The sequence below is a fragment of the Equus asinus genome, chromosome 20, assembly GCF_041296235.1.
Source record: "Equus asinus isolate D_3611 breed Donkey chromosome 20, EquAss-T2T_v2, whole genome shotgun sequence".
Lineage (NCBI taxonomy): Eukaryota > Metazoa > Chordata > Mammalia > Perissodactyla > Equidae > Equus > Equus asinus.
The window spans coordinates 13,303,124-13,328,203 of NC_091809.1; the positions used below are offsets into that span (position 1 = coordinate 13,303,124).

Below are 25,080 nucleotides of genomic sequence, written 5' to 3' on the forward strand. Positions count from 1 at the left end.
TTCAAGTTCCCCATATTGGGGTGAAATCTTTGCTGCAAAGATTAGTTTTGCTGGTGGCAAAAGGGTTTGGGACATTCGCTCATGTGGCACGTTTATCTAGAGTCGACGGTGTGCTGGTAACACTGCAGGGTAGGGTCTGTCCCCCTCAGCACTACTGACGTTCGGGGCCGTCCTGGGCGCTGTGGGGAGTTGAGCACCTGGCCCACCCACTCGAAGCCAGAAGCACCCCCAGTAGTGAGGACCCCACACAATGTGGCCTAGGGTCCCCCGGGGGCAGAACTGCCCCCAGTTGAGAGCCCTGCTTCTGTGACAGAGACACACTTTCTTTTTTCCTTGTTGCTTCCTGGTCTTAATCTGGTGGGGTTTGGGGTCTAGCCCCAGGGAAGATATGCCAAGGGTGTGCGGACGGAGAGAACAGAGTCTTCCTAACTGCGTCTACGGAGGCAGCAGCTGCCGTACATCTCAAGGTTCATCCTCCTTCTGGAAGTTTTTCCAAGTCACGACTTATGCTAAATCCATGTTTAATTGCTGTTTTTTTTTGCTCAGTGCACCTCTGACAGGAATATTCAGAAATATCCTATTTCTGACTTGTGTGGGATCGAGCAGTAATTATCCATGACACACTTCTCATCAAGGCACACAGAGAAGTCACCAGCTTCTGGGGTGAGATGTTGACAGCTACTCCTGTTTTTTTCTTCTTCCCCACTCTGCTAGTGGTGCCAAGCCAGAAAGTTTCTGGATCTCTCCTGAACACTTAGGCTGGGTTTAGGGGAAATTTGGAAGACATGCCACAGGGTCTCCCAGTGATGGACACACAGGATGGGAGGAGAGCAATGGAGATCATCTTGGAAGATCTAACAGGCACACAAAGATGGTTCTGTAATGTATGGCCCATAGTCACGTGTCCACCAGTGTTTCTCAAAGTGGGGTTCTCCCAACAGGTGCGTCACGCTCACCTGAGCTGCTGGTTTAAAAAGCAGAACCAATAGGAGCCAGCTAAATAAATCCAGGAGAGCTCAGAGACTGGACAGGAGTTCTCGAACCCTGCAGAGTGTTGAGCAGCATCCCTGGTCCCCACCCACTTGATGCAAGGAGCACCCCTCAGTCGTGACACCCACAAATGTCCCCAGACATCACCCAGTGTCCCCTGGGGGCAGGATCACCCCTGCTGATGATTACCCCCCAGATGAATTATCAGAGTCTGTGGAGGTGGGACACAGGTATCAGAGTTAAAGGTCCTTGGATGATTTCAACGGGCAGCCCAGGTGGGGACTACTTAATCCTCTCCTCTGAGCTGGGGCCACCAGTCCATCCTTGCTAATCGCAGACGAGAAGGAAACAGGCTTAACTGGCACCATGAGGCATTGAGATTTTGACAAAAGCACTTTCTAGAAGGTTTGTAAAACCTTAGAATGATGCCGGAGTTTCTCTCATCGTTCTGAAGAATTCCTGCTAGAAGCAATTGATGGAAGTTGGGACCCACATGGAGAGTGAGACCGAAGATGCCAAGATCCCTGCCAGACCTGATGATTGACAACTGCTCCTCCATCTCGGACCGTTGAACGTGCCACGGCCCCCTTCGTGGAGGCTGTAAGCCTGGCGATCAGGTCCCTTCCGGCTGATGGCAGGGACAGATGGCTGGAGGATTTGGCTAAGCTCAAGCCTGTGGCAGACAAGGTCTAAGGCACCCCCAAGGACCCCCACCTCCGGGTGGTCACCGTCTGCATAATCTCCTCCTGTTGGGTGTGGGCGGGCCGTGTGACTCACTTCTAACCAACAGGGTCAGGCAAAGGTGATGAAGGCCGCTCCCACGATTTCATGATGTTACAGAAGATTCTGTCGCGGGAGCAACTCCCTCCTGAGACTCCCTCACTGCTGCAGGCTTTGATGAAGTGGCCGTGTTGGGAGTCGTGGAGAGACAGCTAAATAATGACCCCAGAGATGTCCACGTCCTAATCTCCAGAACCTGCAGATATGTCACCTTGTGTGGCCAAAGGGACTTTGAAGATGCCACTAAGGATCCTGAGATGGCAGATGAGCCTGGATTACCTGGGTGAGCCCAGTCTCATTATGAGGGTCTTTAGAAGAAGGAGGCAGAGGGAGATTTGACACAGAAAGCGAGAAGGCCATGTGAAGATGGAGGCAGAGACCAGAGTGATGCGGCCACAAGCCAAGGGGTGCTGGCACCACCAGATGCGGGACTAGGCAAAGGATGGATTCACCCCTAGGACCTCTGGAAGGGAGCATGGCCTTGCAGCACCTTGATTTGGGGCCACAGAAACTGATTTCACGCTTCCGGCTTCCAGAATGATGAGAGGATAAATGTATGTTTTTTTAAGCCACCGAATTTGTAGTGATTTGTTACAGCAGCCCCAGGAAATGAATAGAAGTGGCCTGGGCAGCAAGGAGCTGCAGGCTGCTTATAGGAGTGGAGGGAGGGCAGCCTCCGCCAATTGTCAGAAGGAAGCGGGGGCCCCCAATCCTACAACCATAAGAATGGAACTCTGCCATGACCTAGGTGAGCTCTGAAGCGGAGCCTTCCCCAGTCGGGCCTCAGATGAGAATGCAGCCGCGGCTGGCACCTTGATAGCAGGCTAGTGAGACCTGAGCAGAAGACCCGGCTGAGCCGCATGCAGATTTCAGACCCACAGAAACTGGGAAGTTATCAATGTGGGTTGTTTTAAGCCACTGAGGTTATGGTGATTTGCTACGCAGTGGAACATAACTAACACAGTCCCTTTAGTGGGATCGGATGTGAAGGCGGGCATATCAGAAAGCTGTCCAGAGCCAGGTACGTGACAAGCTCTCCACCTGGGCCTCTGGATTCAGGATAGAACGCTTATTACTCTGAAGAATGGGAGAAAAAGTACCAACACGCCTGGCACACAGAAGGTGTGCAATAAATGGTCACTTTCATGAGGAAGACATGGCTATTTGATGTCCCTGCCAGTTGCAATATTCTCTATAAAACACTTCATTCTTATGAATAGTCGTTGAGTTTCCCAGATGACTCAATGTTTGGCTAGGGTTAAGACCCACTTCCTATATTATTCAGCCTTGAAAAGGAGCGAGGCCCTGACACAGCTGCACGTGGACCGACCTGGAACACACGACGCTCAGGGAGAGAAGCAGACACAGAAGGACACACGGCGTGTGACCCCATTGACGTGAAACGTCCAGAACAGGCAGATCCACAGACAGAGAGCAGGCTCATGGGTGCCAGGGGCTGGGGAGGGGGTGGGGAGTGAGTGCTGTTGGGGACGGGGCTTCTTCTGGGGTGATGGAATGTTCTGGAATTAGTGGTGATGGTTGCACAACACTGTGAATGTACTGAAAACACTGAATGAACAGTTTCAAAGGGTGGGTTTTATGTTTTAAGTTGCGAATTACCTCAATTTAAAAATACTGAATCGTGTCCTTACACAAGTAGCTGGAGCTACGTATATGCCAGTTTACTGCGTTAATTCGGGGGTTCTCAAAGCTTAATGTGCATAGAAATCACTGAGAGAGTTTGTGTAAACGCAGGACGGGACCTCAGGGCCGCCCGGGGGATCCTGCTGCCCTGACCAGCTCCGGGCAGTGCCCACGCTGCTGGCCTGCGCTTGGCACCTGGAGCAACGTGGTGCGTGAGGGCAGCAGGAAGCTCTTGCAGCCGCCAGCAGCTCTGGGCACGGTTCCTCTCTCCTTGATGGTCCTTCTTTCCAACTGGCCATCGTCCAACAGGGAAGGGAAACAGCAAAGTAATCTGTGCAGGTCACAGCTGTTCAAGGTGGCTGGAGGCTGGAAATCTAACTGCACTGAAAGCCACAGCCGCAGGTGGGTAGGGTTTCGGCGCCCTGCTGAAGGGCCAAAGATGTTTCTAGCGCCCAGTGGCCGGCTGGGAGCCGAGTGCAGGTCCTGACGTCCCTTTCTGCCTACACCATACGTGGTGGCTTCCGGAAAGTGGAAAAGGCAAGGAATGGATTCTCCCCTCGGGCCTCCAGCTGGAACCAGCCCTGCCGACTGTGACTGCAGCCCAGTGAGACGCACGTCTGACTTGTGGCCTCCAGAACCGTGGGATACACGGTGTGTGGTGTTAAAAGCCACGGCACGTGCTGGAACACTACAGCAGCCGCGGGAAAGGCACACACCGCCTGATTCGGAGGCTCCAAGGGGACCCGAAGAGGGAGTTTCAGAAAATGAAAGACGGCGGCTCGGGCTTCTCCCTCCATCTTCTCAGCCACAACTGACCTTTACGAGGTTTTCAGCCACATACGCGTTCTCCCCTGTTAGGAGTGGAAATGGAAACTGTAGATGAGGAATGTCAACTGCTGTCAGCGTCTTGGAGGGGACTACGGCCACGTCAGAATGCGCGCTTCGTACGCACGCGGGTTCATTTCCCGTGGCTGCTTAACAAACTGCCGTCAATTTAGTGGATCACGACAGATTCACTGTCTGACAGTTCTGGGGTCAGAAGTTTGAAATGGGCCTCCCTTTGGCTAAATCCCAGGGGCGGGCAGGGCGGGTCCCCCCGGAGGCCCCAGGGGAGGAGCGTGTCCCGCCTCCTCCAGCTTCCAGAGGCGCCGCGTCCTGGGCTCGGGGCCCCTTCCTCCGTCCGCACGGCCAGCAGCGCAGCGTCTCCATCTCGGCCTCTGACCCTCCCGCCTCCCTCTGCTCAGGACCCTGGGATGACCCTGGGCCCCGGGAATCCAGGGTCACCCCTATCCCAGGGGCCTTGACTTAACCCATCCGCAAGTCTCTTTAGCCATGGAAAGTCCTGAGATCTGGGTGTGTCTGAGAATGTTTCTGGATTTGAATGTTACAGGGAGTAAAGCAGACTGTGCTTCCCAATTTGGGTGGGCCTCATCCAATCAGTTGAAGGTCTGAATAGAGCAGAGAGGCTGAGTCAGAGGGCACTCCTGCCTGCTGAGCGAGAATGTCGGTCTTTTCCTGCCTTTGGACTTGAACTGAAACAGCTCCTCCCGGATCTTGAGCCTCCTGGCCTTTGAACTGTAACTAACATCACCTCTCCAGCTGGCTGACTGCAGGTGTGGGGACCTGTCAGCCTCCAGTCACGTGGGCCAGATCCTTAGCGTGCCTCTCTCTCGATACATGCATCCTGCTGGCTCTGTTTCTCTGGAGAAGGCTACCTGGCCCCCCACGCCCTTCTCGGTCCTTGGAGAAACTCGGTGCATGGGACAGAACTCCTCCTGAGGCCGTCTCTGCGGCTGTGCCCCAACTCCACCCTCTGGCACAGAGCCCCAGGCTCGAGCGGTCTCATCTGACCGGAGATCCCTGGTGCCCGGAGCAACAGGAGCCCACGACACGCTCAGGAGCGAGCACCACTGGGTTACCCTCGCGGGCTGTGTGGCCTGGGCTGTCGCCTCACACGTCTGTCCTCCAGCCGGTCTCAGCACACACTTCCCAAGACGGGATGCGGGGCCACGCTGATCTCCTGCGCCGCCACCTTGGGATGGCTCGTGGGCCGTGACTCCTGCTCAATTGCCCAGCAGGCCCTCAACTCCTGGCCTTTGCTTGGACTCTTCTGCCCGGGATGCCCGCAGAGGGGGTCTCCCCCTTGGCACTGTGACATTGGGGCCAGGTCACTCTGGGGGGCCATCCTGGGTGCTGTGGGGGGTCGAGCAGCATCCCTGGCCCCCACCCACTCAATGCCAGGAGCAACCTCAGTGCGACAGTAACAGACGCTCCCCAGTGTGCCCTGGGGGCAGGATGGCCCCGGGGAACCCCATCCACCCTGTAAGACCCGCGCTGGCCGCGCTCTCCACCTCCCTCATCTCGTCCTTACTGGAAGGCGGGCTCCCAGGGACCGCTGACTCCCTGTCCGTATCCTGTCATTTGCGGGCACTAGGGAGTAAACTGCAGAACCGGAAACTTCATTCCTTCATCTTTCACCCTCACGCAGGGGTGGGGTCTCCAGCCAGCCTGTTGGGCTCCGGCTGTGTTGAGGGCCGGCTGCCCCAGGTCTGCTGCCCACAGGCTGGGTGACCAAGTTCGGCACCTCTGCCTGTGAACCGGGCATGAAGGTGCCACATGGCGGGCTGTGAACGGGGACTGGGCGTCAACGTAGTTTATCTAACATTTACAGAATGTTCTCTACGCCACAAGACCCCACCCAGCACCAAAGGGCGGGGGCCGAGATGAGCCTGGAAAGTTCTCGGGCTTCTTGCTGCCTGGGACCACCTCTCCCCCAGAGTGGTTACTTGATTTGGGTTACAGAATGGGCAGTTTATCTGCTGTCAGAACATACTAGAAAAGCAACACAGACTGACCTTACTGCTCTGCCCCAGAACCTAGGGTCCAGGCCGAACCCTGGGCTCATCCTTTACACTGGGGTGGGGGAAGTGACTGCAGACAAACGTGAGGGAAGGCAGGAATAGAGAATGAGCCCAAATGTTTCCGGAACCATCTGTGACCCCTGGCCCAGGAAGTGCTTACGGTCGCGTGGCATCAGTGATTTCCGCCTAGCGTGTGCCTGGGTGGTGTGGAGGCTCTGGGCAGGGAGGTGAGGGGTGAAACCGAGAGGTCATGCAGAGACGGGCAGAGATCACGATGTCTATTTATTCCCCACACGTTACGCTTATCACCATGGCTAGCACTCAAGTCAGGACACGTCTCGCGGACGTGTGACGGACTGCAGGGAGCCGGCAGCGGCCTGTCTTCCTACTAGTTACCTACGACACACATGGTTCTGGGTCTACCTTGCAGACAGCCGGAGGCCACTGGGAGCCTCGGCCGATGCAGCCAACGCTGCCGCTGCTGCAGTGGCGCCAGCCCTCTCCTGTCCCATCCGGGCAGAGGCTATGGGGACATCTGCAGTGGCCACACGGTGGTCCTGGGCTGGCTTGCCCTCCCTACGAGCAGCTCTGATGGCTGCGTGGCAACCTCAGGCCACAGTGGATGGCATTAGGGGTGCCTGCCGGTCCCCAGCCCTGAACAGGACAGGAGAGGTCGCCAAGGACCCAGATGCGCCGGGCAGGCAGGACCACCTGTGGGCGGGGCAGTGGGCCAGGACATAGACAGGCTGGGATGGGCTCGGGGGCCAGGCCGAAAGGTCATGATCACGCTCCTCATGGTCTGTTGGCCGTGCGCACTGGAAACAGGATCGGAGATCAGACAGGTGTCCATCAAAACGCTCGATTGGAAGCAAAGTCCCAGAAACCGCTCCTGGGCACCCCGGGCCGCCCCGGTTCCGCACGGGGCGCAGGGGAACAGGACTCATCTTTTAGGAGCCTGCAACTAAAGAGTTCCTCATGCAAAACCCGCGGTCCGAGGGCCGGGCGCACGCTGGTGCCCAGGCCGCGGCTGGCAGTGAGCTCGTCTGAGCGGAGTGCACCCGGGTCCACTCGGAAAGCCGCTTCTCACGGGGCTGCGGAGGCCCCTGCAGACCGACCGAGGGTGGCGGGGCGGCAGAAAGTGGCTTCGGGAGCTGCGGGTACCCCCGATGTGGACTGACATAAAACTCGCCTCTTCTCGGAGAGCTGTGCGAGGACTGGAATATTCCAGAAAATACTTTAGTGACTGGGTTTCAGGGGGCTAGGAGGGAGACTGGTGCTGGTCTGCATTTGCAGCTTGCTGGCTGGCTCTGTTTCGAGAAGGGCCCGGGGGGCGTGAGAGAGTACAAAAAGGGAGGCCGGGGCGGAGGGAAAAACTAAAAATAATAAAAATCCATCTTAACATGCAGGTCCAATTTCTTTGTCTTTTTTCTCTGCTGGGCAGTCCAACGGGAAAAAACGGCAAAACAGAAGGCTTCCAGTCGGCCGGGAAGGGCCTGATGGTACTGGGACGGCTGGAGGGAGAGGACACAGAGGCGGTCAGGCAGGGCGGGCGCGCTGGTAGGACCGGGGACCCACGCTGGCACCCAGGCTCGGGGACCAAGGGCCGCTGCTTAAGCTAAGTCAACCTCAGGCCAGTGCGTGGCCCCATGGCCACATTTCAAAGGGTCGGCAGCCCCCGCATGGCTGGCGGCCGCCGTGGTAGCACAGATACAGAACACGGCCGTCATCACAGGCGGTGCTGGTGGCGCAGACGAGAAAATGTCGTGAGGATAATTTCGGGATAAGGGTTGCAACCGACAATGAACTGAAAAAAAAAAAGCTTCAAAAAAAAATAAAAAAGGAAGAGCCCCCAAAATACTAACATTAGTTTCTCTGGGTGGAGAAATTAAAGTTATTTTTTTCTGCTTGCTTAAGTTTTTCTCTTTTAAATTTTTCTATAAAAAAAAATCACAATTAAAAACTCTCTGGGGGCAGGAAGGCTGCACCCAGGGCACACAGTCCACTGGGGACAGGATGGAGGTCCAAGGCCCTGGGATGCTAACCGAGCCAGCCAAGGCCGCCGGGGACCCTCCTGGGACCCCCGGGTGTATTTCTAAGCAAACGTACATGTAACATCTGTTCACAGAAAAAACCAAACCAACCAACAAAACCCGGCAGAACATCCGCCTGCAGCAGCTGCCCTCCCACCGCACTCTGCGTCATTGTTTCTGCACAGGTGTCGCCTGTCTGCACTCAGGCACCAGGCTTTCCAGGGAGCTGGGGGGTTTCAACCCTCGTCCGTCCATGGCTCCACCTGAGTGACAAGCCCACCGGCCCACCAGTAGATGGTCAGCAGGGGGAGGAGCAGAATTCTGGTGGAAACACCTGGGAAGGGGCCTGAGGACTGGAGACAAGGCCCCCTAGCCTCGGGGATGCACGGAGACCTTCCCGGCCTGGAGGACTCAGAGTCGTCCCCTCGGGGCTCCCAGCGCGGGGGTCACTCACATGGGCGGTCATTCCTGCTGGTCGTCGTTGCTGGCACTGGGGGTCCGACTTCGGATCTGACTGCGGAGCTGTTCTATCAACTCTGGGTTCTGCTGCTGCATCTGCTGAGCGAACTGCTGGCCCCTGCGGGAGGCGCCCAGGCTCAGGGGGAGGCCAGGCCCCTGCCCTGGCCACTCCCCGCAGCTCACGCGGACATGTGTCCTGTGCCTTCGTTCTGTGCCCCCACGCGTGCCCGAGGGCGGTGTGGCCGCTCGCTGGAGGAGCCAAGGCAACAGCACTTGCCTCTCCCTCTTCCCTGTCGTGGGGGCGTCCCCGCCCCGCTCGTGCGCCCCCCTCAGCTGCCTACTCACGCCTGGATGAGGCTGGCCAGGTCGTTCTGCGAGGGGCTGGTGCCCGGAGTGCCCAGGGGGTTGTGGCCGCCAGAAATCATCCCGGACATGCTGCAAGGAGGGAGCCCATGACGCCGGCAGCACAACCGCAGCCCGCCATCCCCGCGGCCCAAATCTGCCCACGGCCCACCCTCCTCTCTGACCACAGCCCCTGTGAACTTCCTCAGCTTTCCCGGGGACACTTTTTCCTGGCTTGAGGACAGTGACTCTTGACCGGGCAAGTCTGTCCCCTGGGGAACACCGGGCAATGTCTATGATACGAAAGGCCACAGTGTGATTCCATTGACATAAAATGTCCAGAACAGGCAAATCCACAGACAGAAAGTGGGCTCGTGGGTGTCTGGGGCTGGGGGGTGGGTGACTGCTACAGTACGGGGCCTCCTTTAGGGGTGATGGAATATTCTAGAACTAGATAGTACTGATGGCTGCACAATGCTGGCAGTGTACTTCACGCCAGTGACTTGTAAACTTTAAAATATAAGTTTTATGTGTACTTTAGCACAATAAAAAAGAAACCTAGCCACAGGAAGACCCACAGGGCAGGGCTGTCACTTACAGCTGCTGAACTTGGGGATTGTTCATTAGGTTGGACGCCTGGAGAAAAGAAGGGATTTGTCAGAAAAAGAAAGCCCTGAAGACAGTGTTCGTTGACAACGCCTCCCGTAACCTGCTGGGCTCTCCTGGCCCGGCACGCCAGGCGCAGGGTCTTCCTGGCCCTTCCCTGCTTCTGGCCTCCGCACCCCACACGCTCTGGGAGCCACACGTTCACCCCCAGTCCCGCTCTGGACTCTCGTTTTAAGCGAGTCCAGCACGTCGCCCAGTGGTCGCCGGCTGCCGCGGCTTGGCTGTGGGGCGTCCTGGTCTTTCTTCCAGCCCCCGCGACTGCAGGAGAGTGAGCGAGTCTCCAGCTTTGCTCTACGGCGAAATCACGTGGCACCGCACCCTTCCGTGCCTTCACATCCCCATTGAGGACGCCGCCCTGGGGACCTATGCTGAGGGGTGGACGACCAGGAAAGTGAAGGGGTGCGCCCCAGGCTGCGGCTCACGGGCTGGCCAACTTTCCGTTAAAGGCTAGAGAGCACATTTTCGGCTTTACAGGCCCTGGTCTCTGCTGTTGTTGCATGGACAAAGCCGCCACAGACAGTACAGTACACCACGGACAGTGTGTGGGCATGGCTGTGTGCCAGTCAACCCAGTGGCGGGTAGCAGTCTGCCACCTCGGATGGACGAGGTCACAGGAGTGAGTGACTGCGTCAGGCCGAGTCCTCCTCTGGCCGGGACACTCTCTGGAGGGCTCGTGTGTCATCCTCTACCCAGGGGCGCTCCTCGCTGCAGTCAGGATGTTTTTCTGACTGCCGGGGGGTTCCAGACTTTTCTCCCCCTGACAGTTTGAGACCCTGCACCCTGAAGGCACCAGTGCGGGCCTGCAGCTGAGCGAGACCACCCGGGAATGACAGTCCTGACCCCTTGTGGGTCACAGCAGGGGAGCCTGCGGTCCAAGGATGTCCCTGCACAGAAAAAGCGCCTCTGGACTTAAGTGGCACTTCTGCCCTGGGGGCATCAATCTCTCTGGTGTCTCGCCTGAACCCCAGGAAGCAAGTGCAGCTGCAGAGCCATCACGGTCCCCACACGTGACGAGGGAACCGAGCTGGCAGTCAGACATAGTTTTCCTGGGTTACTCGGCCGGGAGAGGCAGTTCACCCTTTGTGTTCAATACTGGGGGGGAGTGCGGGGTGGTGGTGGTGTGTGTGTGTGCGTGGTGTCTCACCCAGGGCAGTGCTGCCCCCAGGGAACACAGCGCAACGTCTGGGGACATCTGTGGTTGTCACACTGAAGGAGCTCCTGGCAGTGAATGGGTGGGGACCAGGGATGCTGCCTACCCCCAATGGTGCCCAGGACGGCCCCCCAGAGAGTGACCCAGCCCCGATACTGTGGTCGGGCAGCCCTGGCCTGTAGCAGGCAGCGACACGGCAGACGGGGCCCGGGTGGTTGGAGAGGGACGCCGTGGGGTGGCAGAGACGGGAGGGCCCTCACCATGCTCATGAAGCTTGGGTTGTTCAGCAGGCCCGCGATGTCGAAGCTGCCAACACCTCCTGTCTGTGGGGAGGAGAGCAGCACCGTTTAGTGGCAACCGGACCGAGGGCTGCGACGGCTGGCCCCCAGGAACAGAGGTAAGATCCCATGTGGGGCCCGTCTGGAATCCAGGAGGCGCCCAGCTCGGACGTTCTGCCAACTGGGGCAGCCAGGCCCTGCAGCCCAATGGCGCTCTGTAAAAGGCACAAACCACGGCGCTGCCGGCCGCTTGGGAAAAGCAGTGTATTGACCATGTCTTCCACGTTCTGAGGCTTAGACACCGGGGCCTCGCCGACCCTGGAGGAACGGCCATTGCCAGGGCTGGCCACCTCCTAGAGACAGTAAACAGCTGGCCCTGGAACATACCTTTCATATGCAGACCAGGCCCCCTCACACTCGGGCCACTGTCCCCTGCCCGTCACCCCAGGACCGGGTGCTGGACAACCACGGGCAGCCCCTACGCCCCAGAGCCCGTGGAATTATCCAAGCAGCCCATCCTGGGTGTGCCTCACCGCTCCTTCCCGAGGGAACCACAGTACAGGCCCTGGTCCACGCCCCCTCCCTGCCCCACCCCGCGGCTTCCACGTGCGGCCCTGTGAGGCCGTCCCCCTCCTGCGTCTGGGGATCTGTGAAGATAAACTCCTCCTTTTGTGACTGGCATTTCCACGTGTGTGTCTTGCTGTGCCCCAGCCAACGAATGCCCGGCCGCCCTGCGCCCCCGCCGCCACACCCTCATCCCCAGGGCTGACTCACGGGACTGGGCGCCTCTCGCAGCTTCAGTTCCGCTATCTTGAGGTTCGACTTGTATGTCTCGTTGTCAGGGTCCAGCTCCAGGGCCTTTTTGTAGTAGGCTACGGCCTCGGTGTGCTTGTTCAGACTGGAAAGCGCCAGGCTGCGGGGGGGGGGGGGGGATGTGGGGAGAGGACAGAGAGGCTGTGCACCCCGCCCTCGGCCCCCACCCGCAAACTGCCCCGGTGTCGTCACTCCTTGTCCAGTGTCTGAGGTCACGGGACAGGACACATGAGGGGCCAGGGGAGGCGCTGGGAGAACGGATGTGCGACAAGGATTTAAACCCGTAGTGCTGGCACCCTGGTGGGGCCAACACAAAGGGCTCTGAAGGCGCAGTCAGTGGTGGTCCTTGTCCCTGTTCCTGGCAGAGCTCCTAAACTCAGGAAATTTCCAGAGCCATAGGTATGCCCTTTGTTATGCATAACGAGCCCCTCTGATCACACCTGAGTTTACGCTAACGAGGTGATGGCCTTGGTGGCCAGGAGGGTGGGACCTCGAAGCCCCTGACCTCTTAACCTCCCTAACCTCCAGGGAATGAGGGGGCTGCAGATGGTTATAAGGCTCCTGAGGCAAGAGATCAGAGAAAGTCCACATTAGCAATGGCATCCATGCACCGGGAGTCACGCCCGCAGACTCCACGGGGACAGAGGCTCCTGCGCCCAGGACCCTTCCGGACCTCGCCCCGTGTGCCTCTTCTCCTGGCTGTTCCCGAGCATCCTCGACAATTAACCAGGAAATGTGAGTGAAGCGCTTTCCTGAGTCCTGTGAGCCATTCTAGTGACTTATCAAACCTGAGGATGAGCTGGGGAAAGCCCTGATTTCCAGCTGGTTGGCGAGAAGCACAGATGCCCTGCCCCCACCAACTGCGACTGGCATCTGAAGCGGGGACAGTCCCGTGTGGCTGGGTCCTGAACGTGCGGTGTCTGCACTAACTCTGGGGGTGTCCGAACTGAACCTGGCTGGTGCCGGAAAGTTGGCTGTTGGTGTGGAAAGACTACACAACAGGAGGAGGAATGTGCTGGACGCGGGGCAGCGGCCATCCGGCACCCGCCAGCACTCACCCCATCCTGCCGTAGGCCTTGCTGTAGGATGGGTCTATGCAGATGGCCCGCTCGCAGTCCTGCACCGCCCCGGCGTAGTTCCCCAGTTTGCTGTAGGCCGCGGCTCTGGGGACACAAAGCAGGGAGGTGAGAGGAGAAGCCTGTTTCCCCATCTGCGAGGTGGGGCAGATACGGCGTTGCTAAGGGGTATGGCATGCAGGCTTCCATCTGCTGGGCCCCTGTGCAGAGGCGGCGACAATCTGGGTGCTGCCCCCGTGTACCGGGGGAAACTGAGGCTGAAAAATGCAGAGGAGCAGGGACCAACGCGACAGGCCCAGGGTCTGAACCCGGAGTCTCGGGGCTCTGTCGTCCAGGTTGTTCCCACTGCAGGGGCCGCTCATGCCCCTTTTAGGTTGTCAAATATGTAAGTACTGTTTAAAATAACCGAGATCCAGCACATGCCAGCTCTGGAAGCGCCCAGCTCCCCAAATGCACTTGTTTTCCTCACCGTTGTAGTGTTTACTGTTCCCACTCTATGCTTCCTCTAATTCTGAACGACATACAGGTGTTAGGGAGAAAAACACCAAGGGGAAAGCAGCTGAGGCGAGTGAAGGAACTGGGGAATTCTGTGTACTGTCTCTGCAACTTTTCTGTAAACCGAGAATTACTCCCACAAAAAGTTAAAAGGAAAAAAACCAAAAAGCCAAATCAAAAAGCACATGGACCCTGGAGATTTGCATGATCTCTGGCGCACCCCCTCTCATTTTGTCTACAGTGTCTGTCTCCGCGGCTTCCACATGGGGCATCTGACGCCATACCCTGGTTTCTACTCAGTCCCTCCTGTTGTTAAAAGCCCCTCAAAGCACAAAATTCCTCACTGAGAGGCGGCGAGAGAGGTTACTCAGCTTTTCCTTTAAAAGAGTGGGCCCCACGCAGCTCTTCACTGTCACTAAGGCCGCCGTGAACATGTGCGTGAAACGCTATCCAAATCCTGGCTTCTTTTCCTGGCTCGAGAACGGGGCCACCTAATTTTACCGTCGCCCTCGGCTCTCGCTGACACCTCGCTGGCCGCCTGACACTGGCGTGCTCTTTGGCACCGCAGCTGGGCACTCACTCACCTACAGGACACACGCTCGGGGCCGCGCGGCCAGCCCCCCGCCGGCCGGTACCTGTTACAGAAATAGACGGCGTTGGCCGGGTTCAGCTCGATGGCTTTTCCGTAGAAGTGCACGGCGGCTTCGAAGTTCTCTACCTTCATCTGCTCGTTCCCTAGAGGGAAAGGAAACAGACGCACCCCGGCTGTTCACGCGAGACCCGGAGGGTCCGAGAGCTCCCTGTAGCAGGTTCCCCGGCTCGGGGCTGAGGGTGTGAGTGGCTTTCGGGGGGCTGGTGGCGTGAGGTCGGGGGTGTGGTTTGCGTCGAGCGCTTTGCAGGGCCCGACCGGAGAGCACGCAGTGACAGCTGCTCTCAGGGCTTTGGCTGTGCTGTTTGGGGACGGAAGTCTCAAATGCTGTCACTTTTGCCTCTTCCTTCAGAAACAGCCCAGTCTTAGCGAGAAATAATTCACCTACCACGAAACACACTTCACAAGTGTACAGGTCAGTGGTGTTCATTCCTTCAGAGTTATCTAACCATCCCCTCTATCTAGTTTAAAAACTTCCTCATCACCCCAGCAGAAGCCCGTCCCCATCAGCATCACCCCCACCCCCTCCCCAGCCCCCGGCCCCCACGAGCCCGCTCTCTGTCTGTGGATCTGCCTGTTTTGGACATTCCCCGTCAAAGGGATCACACGTCATGTGTCCTTCTGTATCTGCTTCTCTCCCTGAGCGTCGTGTCCTCAAGGTCCATCCAAGTTTTAGCTGTGTCAGGGCCTCGCTCCCCTTCACGGCTGCGTGATACTCCAGCACATGGACGTTTTATTTATCTGCCATCAGTCGATGGACATTTGGGTCATTTCCACTTTTCGGCTGCTACTAACCGTGCACCATGAGCATTTGTACACAAGCATCTTGGTGGATGCGTGTCTGCATTTTGTGTGTCTGCATTTCTCCTGGGCACACAACGTCCCTAGGAGTGGAACTGCTGGGGTGATGCGTTCACTCCGTGCGTAACCAGGTGGACGCGTCAGACCGTCTTCCTAAGCGGCTGCAACACTTATGTTCCCACCTGCGGCATGCGAGGGTCCGATTTCTCCACTTTTTTTTTTTTTTTGAGGAAGATTAGCCCTGAGCTAACATCTGCTGCCAATCCTCCTCTTTTTGCTGAGGAAGACTGGCTCTGAGCTCACATCCGTGCGCATCTTCCCTTACTTTATATGTGTGATGCCTACCACAGCACGGCTTGCCGAGTGGTGCCATGCCTGCACCCAAGATCTGAACTGGCGAACCCCGGGCCGCTGAAGCGGAACATGTAACCGCTGCACCATCTGGCCGGCCCCTCTCCACGTTCTTGTGTCTGTGTTCTTGAAAGCTGCCACCCTTGTCTCCAAAGGCCAGTCTGCCGTCCACTGCTCCACATCACCCCTCCTGTCCGCTCCAGAGCCTGGGACCAGCCAGCACGCGCCCTGCAGCAGCCCCAGTCTGGGCGGGCGAGGTGCCAGCGGCGACGACGGCAGGCGCTTCTTACCTTCGGTTTTGAGGCGCTCTGCCTCAGCCGAGTCCTCCTCTGAAGGCGGGGTTCGCTCGGGGGTCCTCAGGTCCTGTGGCATCTCCTGGCACCACAGCAAAGATGAACTCTTTGAAGAGATGCGGGCGACCCTGCTGTGCCCGCTCCTGCAGGCTCTGTAGCTCTCAGGCGACCCCCTCCCCCTGGGGGATGCTTGAGGGCAGCTGAGCTCGGCAGGGAGAGGACAAGGCCCTGCACCTTGCTTCTCTTGCTCCCGAGCCAGGAGCCACACCTGGGTGCCCCGCCCAGGGGGATGCGGCCGTTCTGGGTGGTGGCTGGGGAAGCCCGAGGCTCACCTTGCCCGTGGCGGCGGCTTCGAATATTTCCGGGAGAGTCTGAGGGAGCGCGAGGTCACTGTCCTCCACGGTCACCCCGAAAGCTGTCTCCAGGCACTGGATGGCCACTGCGAGGGAGACAAGGACCTACTGAGGGCAACCCTGAGTCCATGACCTTGCGGCTGGGGGCAGGGCTCCTGCCTCTCCTTCGAGAGTGTTCGTGAAGACCGCGGGCCGCGCTGCACAGCACGGGCCCCGGGTTTCACTCCTCCCATTCCCATCTGCCGACGGTCTCAGAAAACTCAGGACAGACGGACGAGCCCCAAGAGCAGGAAGCCCAGGGAAGACGCTGTCCCCACCCAGTGAGGCTCAGGAAGGTGACATCAGGGCTCTCTGTGGGGTCACGCTGCTCGGGCCGCCTGGCTGGGGAATGGTGGGGCTTAGCCCAGCCCAAGTACCACGTCGGGGGCCAGGTGCCCAGGCCACTCTGTGGGGCCCTACGTCTTCGCAGGTGGGCTCCTTCCAGGGGCTGCACGATCCCATGCAGGACAGGAACAGTCCAGAGCCCAGAGACCACGCAGCTTGCCCACCCGCAGACGTGGGCAGTCCATGGAGCCCGTGGGGGCCACCTGTGCAGAGGCTGCCCTGGCCACCCAGGCCTGCGCCCCCAGCTTTCCGACTGTGCTCCGCCCTGGGACACCACCACCTGCCTCCTCCATGAGTGGGGCCCTCTTGAGCCCCAGGGTCCTGACCCCAAGGTGGGAAGCAGAGCCACCTCCTCCCCACGCTGCGGTCCCACCCCCTCCTCAGGCAGCCCACAGCGAGGGTGCTCAGCCTGACCCCGGGCTTCTGCCTGCAGGGGGTGCCGAGGACACACAGGTGAGCCAGGCAGAGGCCCACCCTCCCCTCCACGGGGACCACGTGCACACGAGAGATCCGGGACAGGACGAGGGCATGAAGGACCCTCCCAGCCCAAGGCAAGGCGGCCCCCACATCACATTAATTGCACGGCGGGGGCTGGGCTCCGGGGCAGGACGCTGGAGTGACTGGCAGCAGGGTCCGGGCAGATGGCTGCTGCTCAAGGGCCGGGTCTGGCCTGGCTCTCCACCCCCAGCCTCGGGTGGCTTCTGGCCCCTGTGGCTGCTGCCTCCTCTCTCATGAGAGCCCTTCTCCTTTGACCAGTGAGGATACAGGTGGGTGGGCGGAGGGGGGTAGAGGATGTTCCAGAAGCAGTTTGACAGAAGACAGGGAGGTTAACAGAATACCTGCCAGAGGCCCAGGCTGAAGTGACCAAGGGGCGGCACTGTGCAGTGGGAGGGAAGAAAGAGGGAGGGAGGGAGGGAAGCATGAGGGCGGGTGGGTGGCACAGTACCTTCCAGGCTCTCCTGGGCGTCGGACGAGAGCCCCCCGTGCCGGAGCTGGTCGTGCAGGAACCGGATGATGGCGTAGGCCAGGCGCTTCTTGTTGTCCATTTTGAGATGGGAAAAGACGACGTCAGGGGTCTTCAGATCTGCAGACCCATGTGAGGGCGTGAGGCCTGGGGACTGTGGCTCGGGCACTGCTGGACAGGTACCCCTCCACCCTGTGCCCATCTCCAGGCCCCTCGGGAGCCGCTCTAAGCACCCTGGCTAATTCCATCTGCAGGACGGGGTGGGAGGAGCGTTAATTACCTGGACCCACGGATGGGCTGCCGAGGCCATTGCCCTTTCACCGCCCAGAGAGGGCCTGCAGGGCTGCCCAGGGACACGGAGGCCCGCGGGTCTACCCTGCCCTGAGGTCTTGCCCCAGCACAGGGCCAACTGCAGCCCCGCCTGCCGCTTCTCTGTGCTCAGGACGAGAACTGGCCCAAGGACGCTTCAAGTGCCCACGCACCCAAGGGACACAAGCGGTCAGACAAGGATCAGGAGGGCGTGCCGAGCAGTCTGAAAGCCCCCAGAGGCACCGACCCCTTCCTGGCTGTCTGAGGGCCTGCCCTGGGGTCACTGGGCGACGTGTGGGGACCTCTGTGGTTGTTACGACTTGGGGAGCTCCTGCATCACGTGGGTGGGGGCCAAGGATGCTGCTCAACCCCCCACAGCGCCCAGGATGGTCCCCCAGAAGATGACCGGGCCCCACAGTGCCGAGGGGAGGCCTCTGGAGCAGAATTCTAAGCAAGGGTGAGAGGTCTGCGATCTGAGGGCCTACGGGGTCAGGCACCTAACACAACACAGAGCTCACACAACGACCCCCGAGGCACGTTTAGAGAGGAAACAGGCTTGGGATGGGGGGTCCACACATCTGCCCAGGGCTGCTCAGGTCTAACCGGCAGGCTGGGATCTGCGGTGTGAGGCGTCTTGGTCACACTAAAATGCCCCCACTGGAGTCAGCAGCCTGTGCGCCCCCAGCATCGAGGAGCGGGCCCTCTGACCACATTATTGTGAGCCTGTCACCAGCCAGAGACGGTTCAGCTAAATCGGGACGAGCAGGCCATCACCCCCCAGGCTTCACAGGCCGGCTGACATCAGACTGAGACGATGCCAGCGCCCGGCGCCTCCAAGTCTCTGTGTGAGCGCAGTCAAGACGTGCGAGGCTGGCCAGGCTGGGCTTTGTTTCTGGTTCACAGAAAACTACTTCCCTGGACAAGTGCTTCTTAGAAAAACGGAGCGAGAGCACAGCAGACACAAAAGGCCCCGCGGTGTGCGATCCCATTGATGTGCAATGTCCAGAACAGGCACGGCCACAGACAGACAGTGGATTATTGGTTGCCAGGGGCTGGGGAGGGGGATGGAGAGGGACTGCTAATGGGGACGGGGGTGCTTTGTGGGGAGATGGAATGTTCTGGAATTAGCAGTGATGATTCCGGAGCATTGTGAATATACTAAAACCTACTGACTTTTATGGTATGCAAATTATATCTCAATTTTTAAGAACAGAAAAACTTGAAGCAGTTGTGTTTTGTACAGCTGGACAGAGTTCCGGCCGCCCCTAGAATGCTCTTTGGCGATGGTAACAAGTTTTCCTCCCCCGTTTCTGGACACAATGGCTCTTTACCAAGCAAGTGCCTTTGGTCCGAGAGCGTGCCTGGAACTGGGAAGTCTGGGATCGGGACATGCCTGGGCGGGAGGACAAACAGCCAGTCCCAGAGGCAGAAGATCTTTGGGGCGACACAGAGGGGCCCAGGGAGATCAACGGCCACAGCCCCCTAAGCCTTCCAGGCACCGCTTGCGAGCACGGTTCCCCTGCTGGGCCCACGGGAGCCAGCACTGGGTCACACAAGAGCCACACTGTGTGCGTGTGGTGGATCTTCTCTCCCTGGATCCTGGCAGTGACAGCTGCTTGCTTCAGAGTAAACAGGGAAAGCTGCTCTCCAGCACCCTGTTTCCTGCCTTCTTGGACTAAGCTGTGAGGCCTGGAGGGGGTGATGACCCAGGGGGTCATCAGTGGTTTAGAAAACTGAAAGGTGAAGCCACATGCATTTCTGGCATGCTTTCTGTTCTCCCACTGCCCCTGCCCTGTGCACCTCAGGGCCTTTGCACGTGGGTCCCGATCTTCCACCTGCACTGAACCTCTCATTTGAGGCGACTCTCGCCTGCCTTCCCTGGTATGAGCTCTCACTGCCCACATCAGGGGCTTCTCCTAGTCTGTTGACGCAATCTCCTCCCAAATGTCGGCCCCTCAACGTGACACGCTGAGTATCAAGGAGTCAGGGCCACTTGGTGCCTGCCCTGGGCCTGGCGCATGGATGATGGGCAGGGAGGTCCCATTCCCCTGGAGGACAGGGTCTGGAGTCATAAGGCCTCAGGTTCAGCCATTTCTGCCCAAGGCCCACCCTGCGTCTCCTTTCCCATCCCTGAGCTAAGGAATGCTCTGTGTCACATCTGAGCGCCCCAGTGATGCCCTCGCTTTCCTCTTCTGTAAAATGGGGTAACAGAGGTGTCCTCACAGGCTGCTGTGAGGATTCAGGGCCTAATGCAGGCTTTTTCCACCAGGAACCATCAACATCTGGGGCTGGATCCTTCTTTGCTGTGGGCACTGTCCAGAATGCTGCAGGATGTTTACCAGCATCCCTGGTCTCCATCCAGCGTCCCCCCGGGGAGTGGGGGCCAGAACCACCCCAGGGAGACTCCATAGTCACCTGGCCTGCTGAAGTCCCAGGACGCTGACCACATTCAAATACACCAAGTGGGAGGGAGGGGGGGGCTCACAGACACTGAGGGTGCCCTGGTTTATGCCGTCTGATCATAGGGGATTCATTCTGGTGTCTCCTGTGAGCAGGGGTCGGACTCAATTTTCCCCCAAATAATTAACACAGGATCTCCCATTCCTCAGCACTGTGGACATCGGGGCCAGGTCATTCTCTGTGCAGGCCTGTCCTGGGCACTGCGGGGTGTGGGGCAGCATCCCTGGCCCCCTCCCACTGAGTGGTGACAATCACAAATGTCTCCAGATATTGCCAAGCCACGCCCAAGTGGAAACCACCGGAAGCCACTAAGTAGGAAAAATAAAGGCTCCAGGTCAGCACTAGTCAGATTTTCTGGCCAAACGACTTTGCTGCGAACCGTCGGAAAATCTTCCATCTGCAGAGTATTTCGGGTTTCAGACGTAGGGGAAAAGGGAGCCTGGGGCCACAGCAAAGGACCCAGCACAGTGTCAGACACGGGCGTCCTTAAAAAACTGTCGCCTTTCCTCCCTCCTCGGTGAGGCGGGAGGACACGGAAGTTTGCAAATCTTAGTGCACACGGCTTTGAGAGGAACGCCCTCTCTGCTCTTCCCAAAGCCGGGCCCGCCCAGCACGAGGACGGCACTGCTCCTCGACGGCTCCGTGGCACCAGTGTCTTCTGAACAATCACGGCTTGTAGGGCTCTGGCTGCTGGACAAAAGTCTCAAAGGCCTCCTCTTTCTGAACAGTGAGGGCGTTATGAGCTCTCGGAGAGCACCGCTGGGCGCTGGTCTAAAGGCGCAGGCGGCACGAGGGAGCCTGGGGAGGCCGGACTGACGCCGGCCACTGAGAGTAGGGGGGCGTCCCGGGGCCACTTCCTCTGTGGTCTTCGGAACCCCTTCCAGTTCTCAGTTCACCTTTTCATTGTATCATTCAAATTTTAAAAAGTTCAGCCTCTTTTTACTATCCTGCCCAGAACTGATCACTCAAAGGGAAAAAATGGCACAACTTACGACAATGAGTGACCAGCCCGCCAAACCCCAGGAAGGAGAAGGACCCACTTTCTGCCTAATCCTGAAGCCATCCTGCAGCCACAGCTTTTTTTTTTTTTTTTTGCTTCTTCTTCCTAAAGCCCCCACTACATAGTCGTATATTCTAATTGTAGGTCCCTCTGGTTGTGGCATGTGGGACGCTACCTCAGCATGGCTTGATGAGCGGTGCTGTGACCACGCCCAGAATCCGAACTGGCGAAACCCTGGGCCACCGAAGCTGAGCACGTGACCTCAACCACTCGGCCACGAGGCCGGCCCCTCACAGCTCTTATCACAGACACCAGTGTGTGTAAGCTGGCGCTCTGCTCCTCTCCCCCAACCTACGACACCTCACGTCCCCAGGAAAGGGTGGTCCCAAGGGATAGAGCTCGGGTTCCAGCTGGGTCACCCATCCATTCCCCACAGTGCAGCCCTGTTCTAAGATGCCGCCAGGATGTCCCACACACTTAAGACACCTTGATAGCTCCCTGAAACTTCACAAGTGTGCCCGTGAGGCCCCTCACTAAACCCTCTGTGCTACACTCAAACTCAATACTCATCTTTCCTCTGACCGCTCTGGGAAATCTTTCCCTCCCCTCGATGCCAAGCTGCACGGTCGCCTCCTCGGCCAGAGCGGGGACACCCTCTTTTCCCAGCAAAGCCCAAGTATTAGTCCTGCCTTTTGCCCAGCATCTGCTAACGGGCGCCCCAACCCTGTCCTGGCCTGTCTTCCCCCACTGCACTGTGAGCCGTCAGACAGAGCATCTTCCCTCTGAGCCTCAGCACTTGGGGGCGTCTGACCCGTACGGACCCGGGAAAACGTTAGGTCACAGTCAGAGCCACGGGCCCAAGTTCCTTGGGGAGGCCACTCCTCTTTGAGTCCTGGTTTCCTCAACAAACCCTGTGTGCTGCTTACCTGTCGACAATTCCCTTTATTCCTCCAACCCCCCCTGAGCATTGCCCACCAGGGTCAGCGCTGGGTCTTGCCAAAAAAAAAGTAGGATAAAGTAAGACTACAGAATGGGGGGCAGAGCTAACCCCCATTCAGAGTCACTCATCAGGTGAAATCCTTGGAGTGCTGAGAACTTTGCAGCCCCTGAGCTGAGTGTTATACGTGCAATGGGAGTATTTCAGGGGTCAGCAAACATTTTCCAACAAGGGCCAGAATAAGTGCCTTCAGCTTCTCAGGCGACAGGGTCTCTGTGGCAACTCCTCTGCCCTACTCTAGCCGCGCAAAAGCAGCCACAGTTTCAGGGCTGTGCGACACAGGCCCAGCTGGGTTCCCACAACACTTTGTTTACAAATACCGGCAGCAGCTGGATTTGGGCCCCTGACCACAGTTTGCTGAGACCCTGCGTTGTTTAACCTAACCTCGATTCTAAAGAAGAAAAAACAGGCTCAGAAAGACGGGGGTGCCACCCAAGGTCACCTGGCTAAGATACAAATCAGCAGTTTGGAGCCCAGGCAGTCTGATTCCAGACCTAAACTCCAAAGTACCCTTTCCTCCCCACACAAAAATGGGCACCCACACAAAACCTTGCGCATGACTTCTTGGGGGTTCACACCCCCCCCCCGCCCCCGCCGTGGAGCCCTTGCTGGCAAAGAATCACTGGTCTAGGGTAGGGTTTAATTTCGGGACTGTGGACACAGGGGCCAGAATATTCTCTGTGTGGGGCCGTCCTGGGCACTGTGCGGGGCAGAGCAGCATCCCTGGCCCCCACCCACTCGATGCCAGGAGCACCCCCAGTGTGACAACCACGAATGTCCCCAGACATCATCCAATGTCCCCTGGGGGGACAAAACCACTGGTCTGGGGAGAGGAAAAGCAGACAAAACAAATAATCAGCTACAGAAGCAGAAGAAAGGGGAACATCATTGAACTTAGGAGATGGCACAGTGCATCCACCTTTTCTGGCATCTAAAAACAAAACGAGCCATTCTCTACAAGCACCAGGAACCTGATTAAAGAACGTTGTACGTGTATTTAACCTCACAATGGCCCTAGGTGCCAGATACTTCTACTGATCCTACTGTAGGAAGAAAGTGCGCCCCAGAGAGAACTGACTCGTCCAAGCTCACACAGCCAGCGAGCGGTGGTGGAGCTGGCCCTCAGCCCGGATCCCTCCCACCTTTAGCACAATATGCAGAAAACCCTAAGGGTGAAATAAGACTGAACAATGGCTGACCCCTTGGAGCTCGCACTTCGCGCTGGGCCCCGCGGCTCTAAGCCCCCCCAAGAACCGCCTGAGGCAGGGACCGTGACGACACCCGTTTTACAGAGGGGGAAACTGAGGCTCGGAGAAGTCAAGAGGCCGGCCAAGGTCAGCCAGGTAGAGAGCGGCGGCGCTGGGACAGGGGTCCCGACCTGAGCCCCACGGACGGGACCTCCACGATTCAAAGGGGCCGTGTTTCCGGGCAGCAGCGGACACCCAGCGAGGGCTCACGACGTGTGGGGCGCTTTTACCTCCCGCTGTCCCCCGCGGGCCTGCGAACCAGCGTTTCCCGGGCCCGGGGTCCGGGAGAGGGAGATCAGGGCCGCCGAGGGCCTGCCCGACACCGTCTGGCCTCAGTTTCCCCTCCACGCCGCCCACTCACAGCACCCCACGGATCGCAGGGACTCCAACCCCAGAAAGACGCCCTGTGATGGACCCCGGAGCCCCGGGAGGCTCGAGCCGCGGACCCTAGGCCCGTCCGGCTCGGCTCCAAGCCCCCCACTCACCTCTCCGGCAGCCGAACCCCGACCCACCGACGGCAGCGCCTGCGCACCGCGGAGCCGCCCGGTCCCGCCCCCCGGGCGCGACGCCTGCGCAGAAGGAGCCGGCCCCTGTTGGCTCTCCTTCTGCGCAGGCGCGTCGATTAGTGTGGCGGGCGCGGGGGGAAGTGACGTAATTTAGAGGCGGGACGAGCTGGTCGTTAGGGCAACTGACCTCTGCGACCGAAAGGAGGCCGGAAATCAGGGCTGACTCGTCCTCTAGAGCGGGGAAGGGAGCGGTGCATGGTGGGACAGTGGCGGACTTCTGCAGGTATGCTCAGCCGGCCACGTGCTGCCCCGCCGGCCACGTGGTGCAGCTGCGTCTGGGCATCTGGCGCCCAGAGAGCATCACAGGCGCTCTGTGAATGGGCGCAACTGTTATCGACCAGCCATCCTTGTTCATTAATTCACCCACCCATTCACCCACAAATGCATTCTTTCGTTCATTCCATCCGCGAGACGTGAAGGAGTACAGAGATATTTGTTTACAGCAGGTGCCTAATAGTCATTCACCAAATATTTGTTGCAAACCAACTATAAAGAACAGCAAAGTGTCTGCTCTCATTACCTTATATTGGGGTAAACAGACTATAAACTAGTAAACTAGTACATTAAAAAATCTCGCTAAAGGGCAAGCGCTATGAACAAAGAATGGGGTGTTGTGATTGTGACTGGGGAGGTAGTTGGCTGGATGGTGAAGAAGGACCTCTCTTTCAGATGTGGACTTAGAGGAGGAGGAAAAAAGCACTGGCGGTACAGAGAACAGCAAAAGTGAGGGACTAGGTAGGATTAAGCTTGGTGTGCTTAATAGGCTGAGTGATGAGAAATTCCGTAGAATGACTGAGAAATGACTACTATTTCTGTTAAAGCTGCCCGAAGTCTTCTCCCAATTCATTTTTATCCTGTTTAAAACGCGTGCACTTTTAACTCCCTGGGTTATTTTAATTTCTCTTGCAGAAATAAACGAGGTGGGTGTTTCAGCCAGTTTAATCCAGTAAAATATTTTTTTCCAGGTGTCTTAGACGCAAAACTTTGTTTTAACTGACAACACTAGATATAGGTCCCAAACACCTGTTGTTTGCAATCCTGGATCCGTTTACTGAAGCTTTCTCCGTGATACGCAATTGCTTACGTTTCTGGGTTTTTTTGTGTGTGTGTTTAATTTAACTG

At 58.1% G+C, this 25,080-nt stretch overlaps 1 protein-coding gene across 2 annotated transcripts; it reads right to left on the reverse strand.

Annotated features, from left to right (window-relative positions):
- Positions 1-6,539: 6,539 nt before the first annotated feature.
- Positions 6,540-24,050, reverse strand: SGTA (small glutamine rich tetratricopeptide repeat co-chaperone alpha). Of its 2 annotated transcripts, none has more exons than XM_014845629.3 (12): positions 23,878-24,050; positions 17,362-17,499; positions 16,011-16,117; positions 15,676-15,760; positions 14,220-14,319; positions 13,072-13,176; positions 11,975-12,113; positions 11,183-11,245; positions 9,705-9,742; positions 9,110-9,199; positions 8,760-8,882; positions 6,540-7,786 (listed from the first exon to the last, which is right to left on the reverse strand). In XM_014845629.3, exons 2-11 carry the CDS (start codon positions 17,459-17,461, stop codon positions 8,768-8,770), a joined length of 942 nt encoding a protein of 313 aa, XP_014701115.1. In that variant the 5' UTR covers positions 17,462-17,499; positions 23,878-24,050; the 3' UTR covers positions 6,540-7,786; positions 8,760-8,767. The 2 variants fall into 2 exon arrangements, with proteins under 2 accessions (XP_014701115.1, XP_014701114.1); XM_014845628.3 differs by having other exon boundaries at positions 15,676-15,784; positions 23,878-24,018.
- Between the last annotated feature and the right edge of the window lie 1,030 nt (positions 24,051-25,080).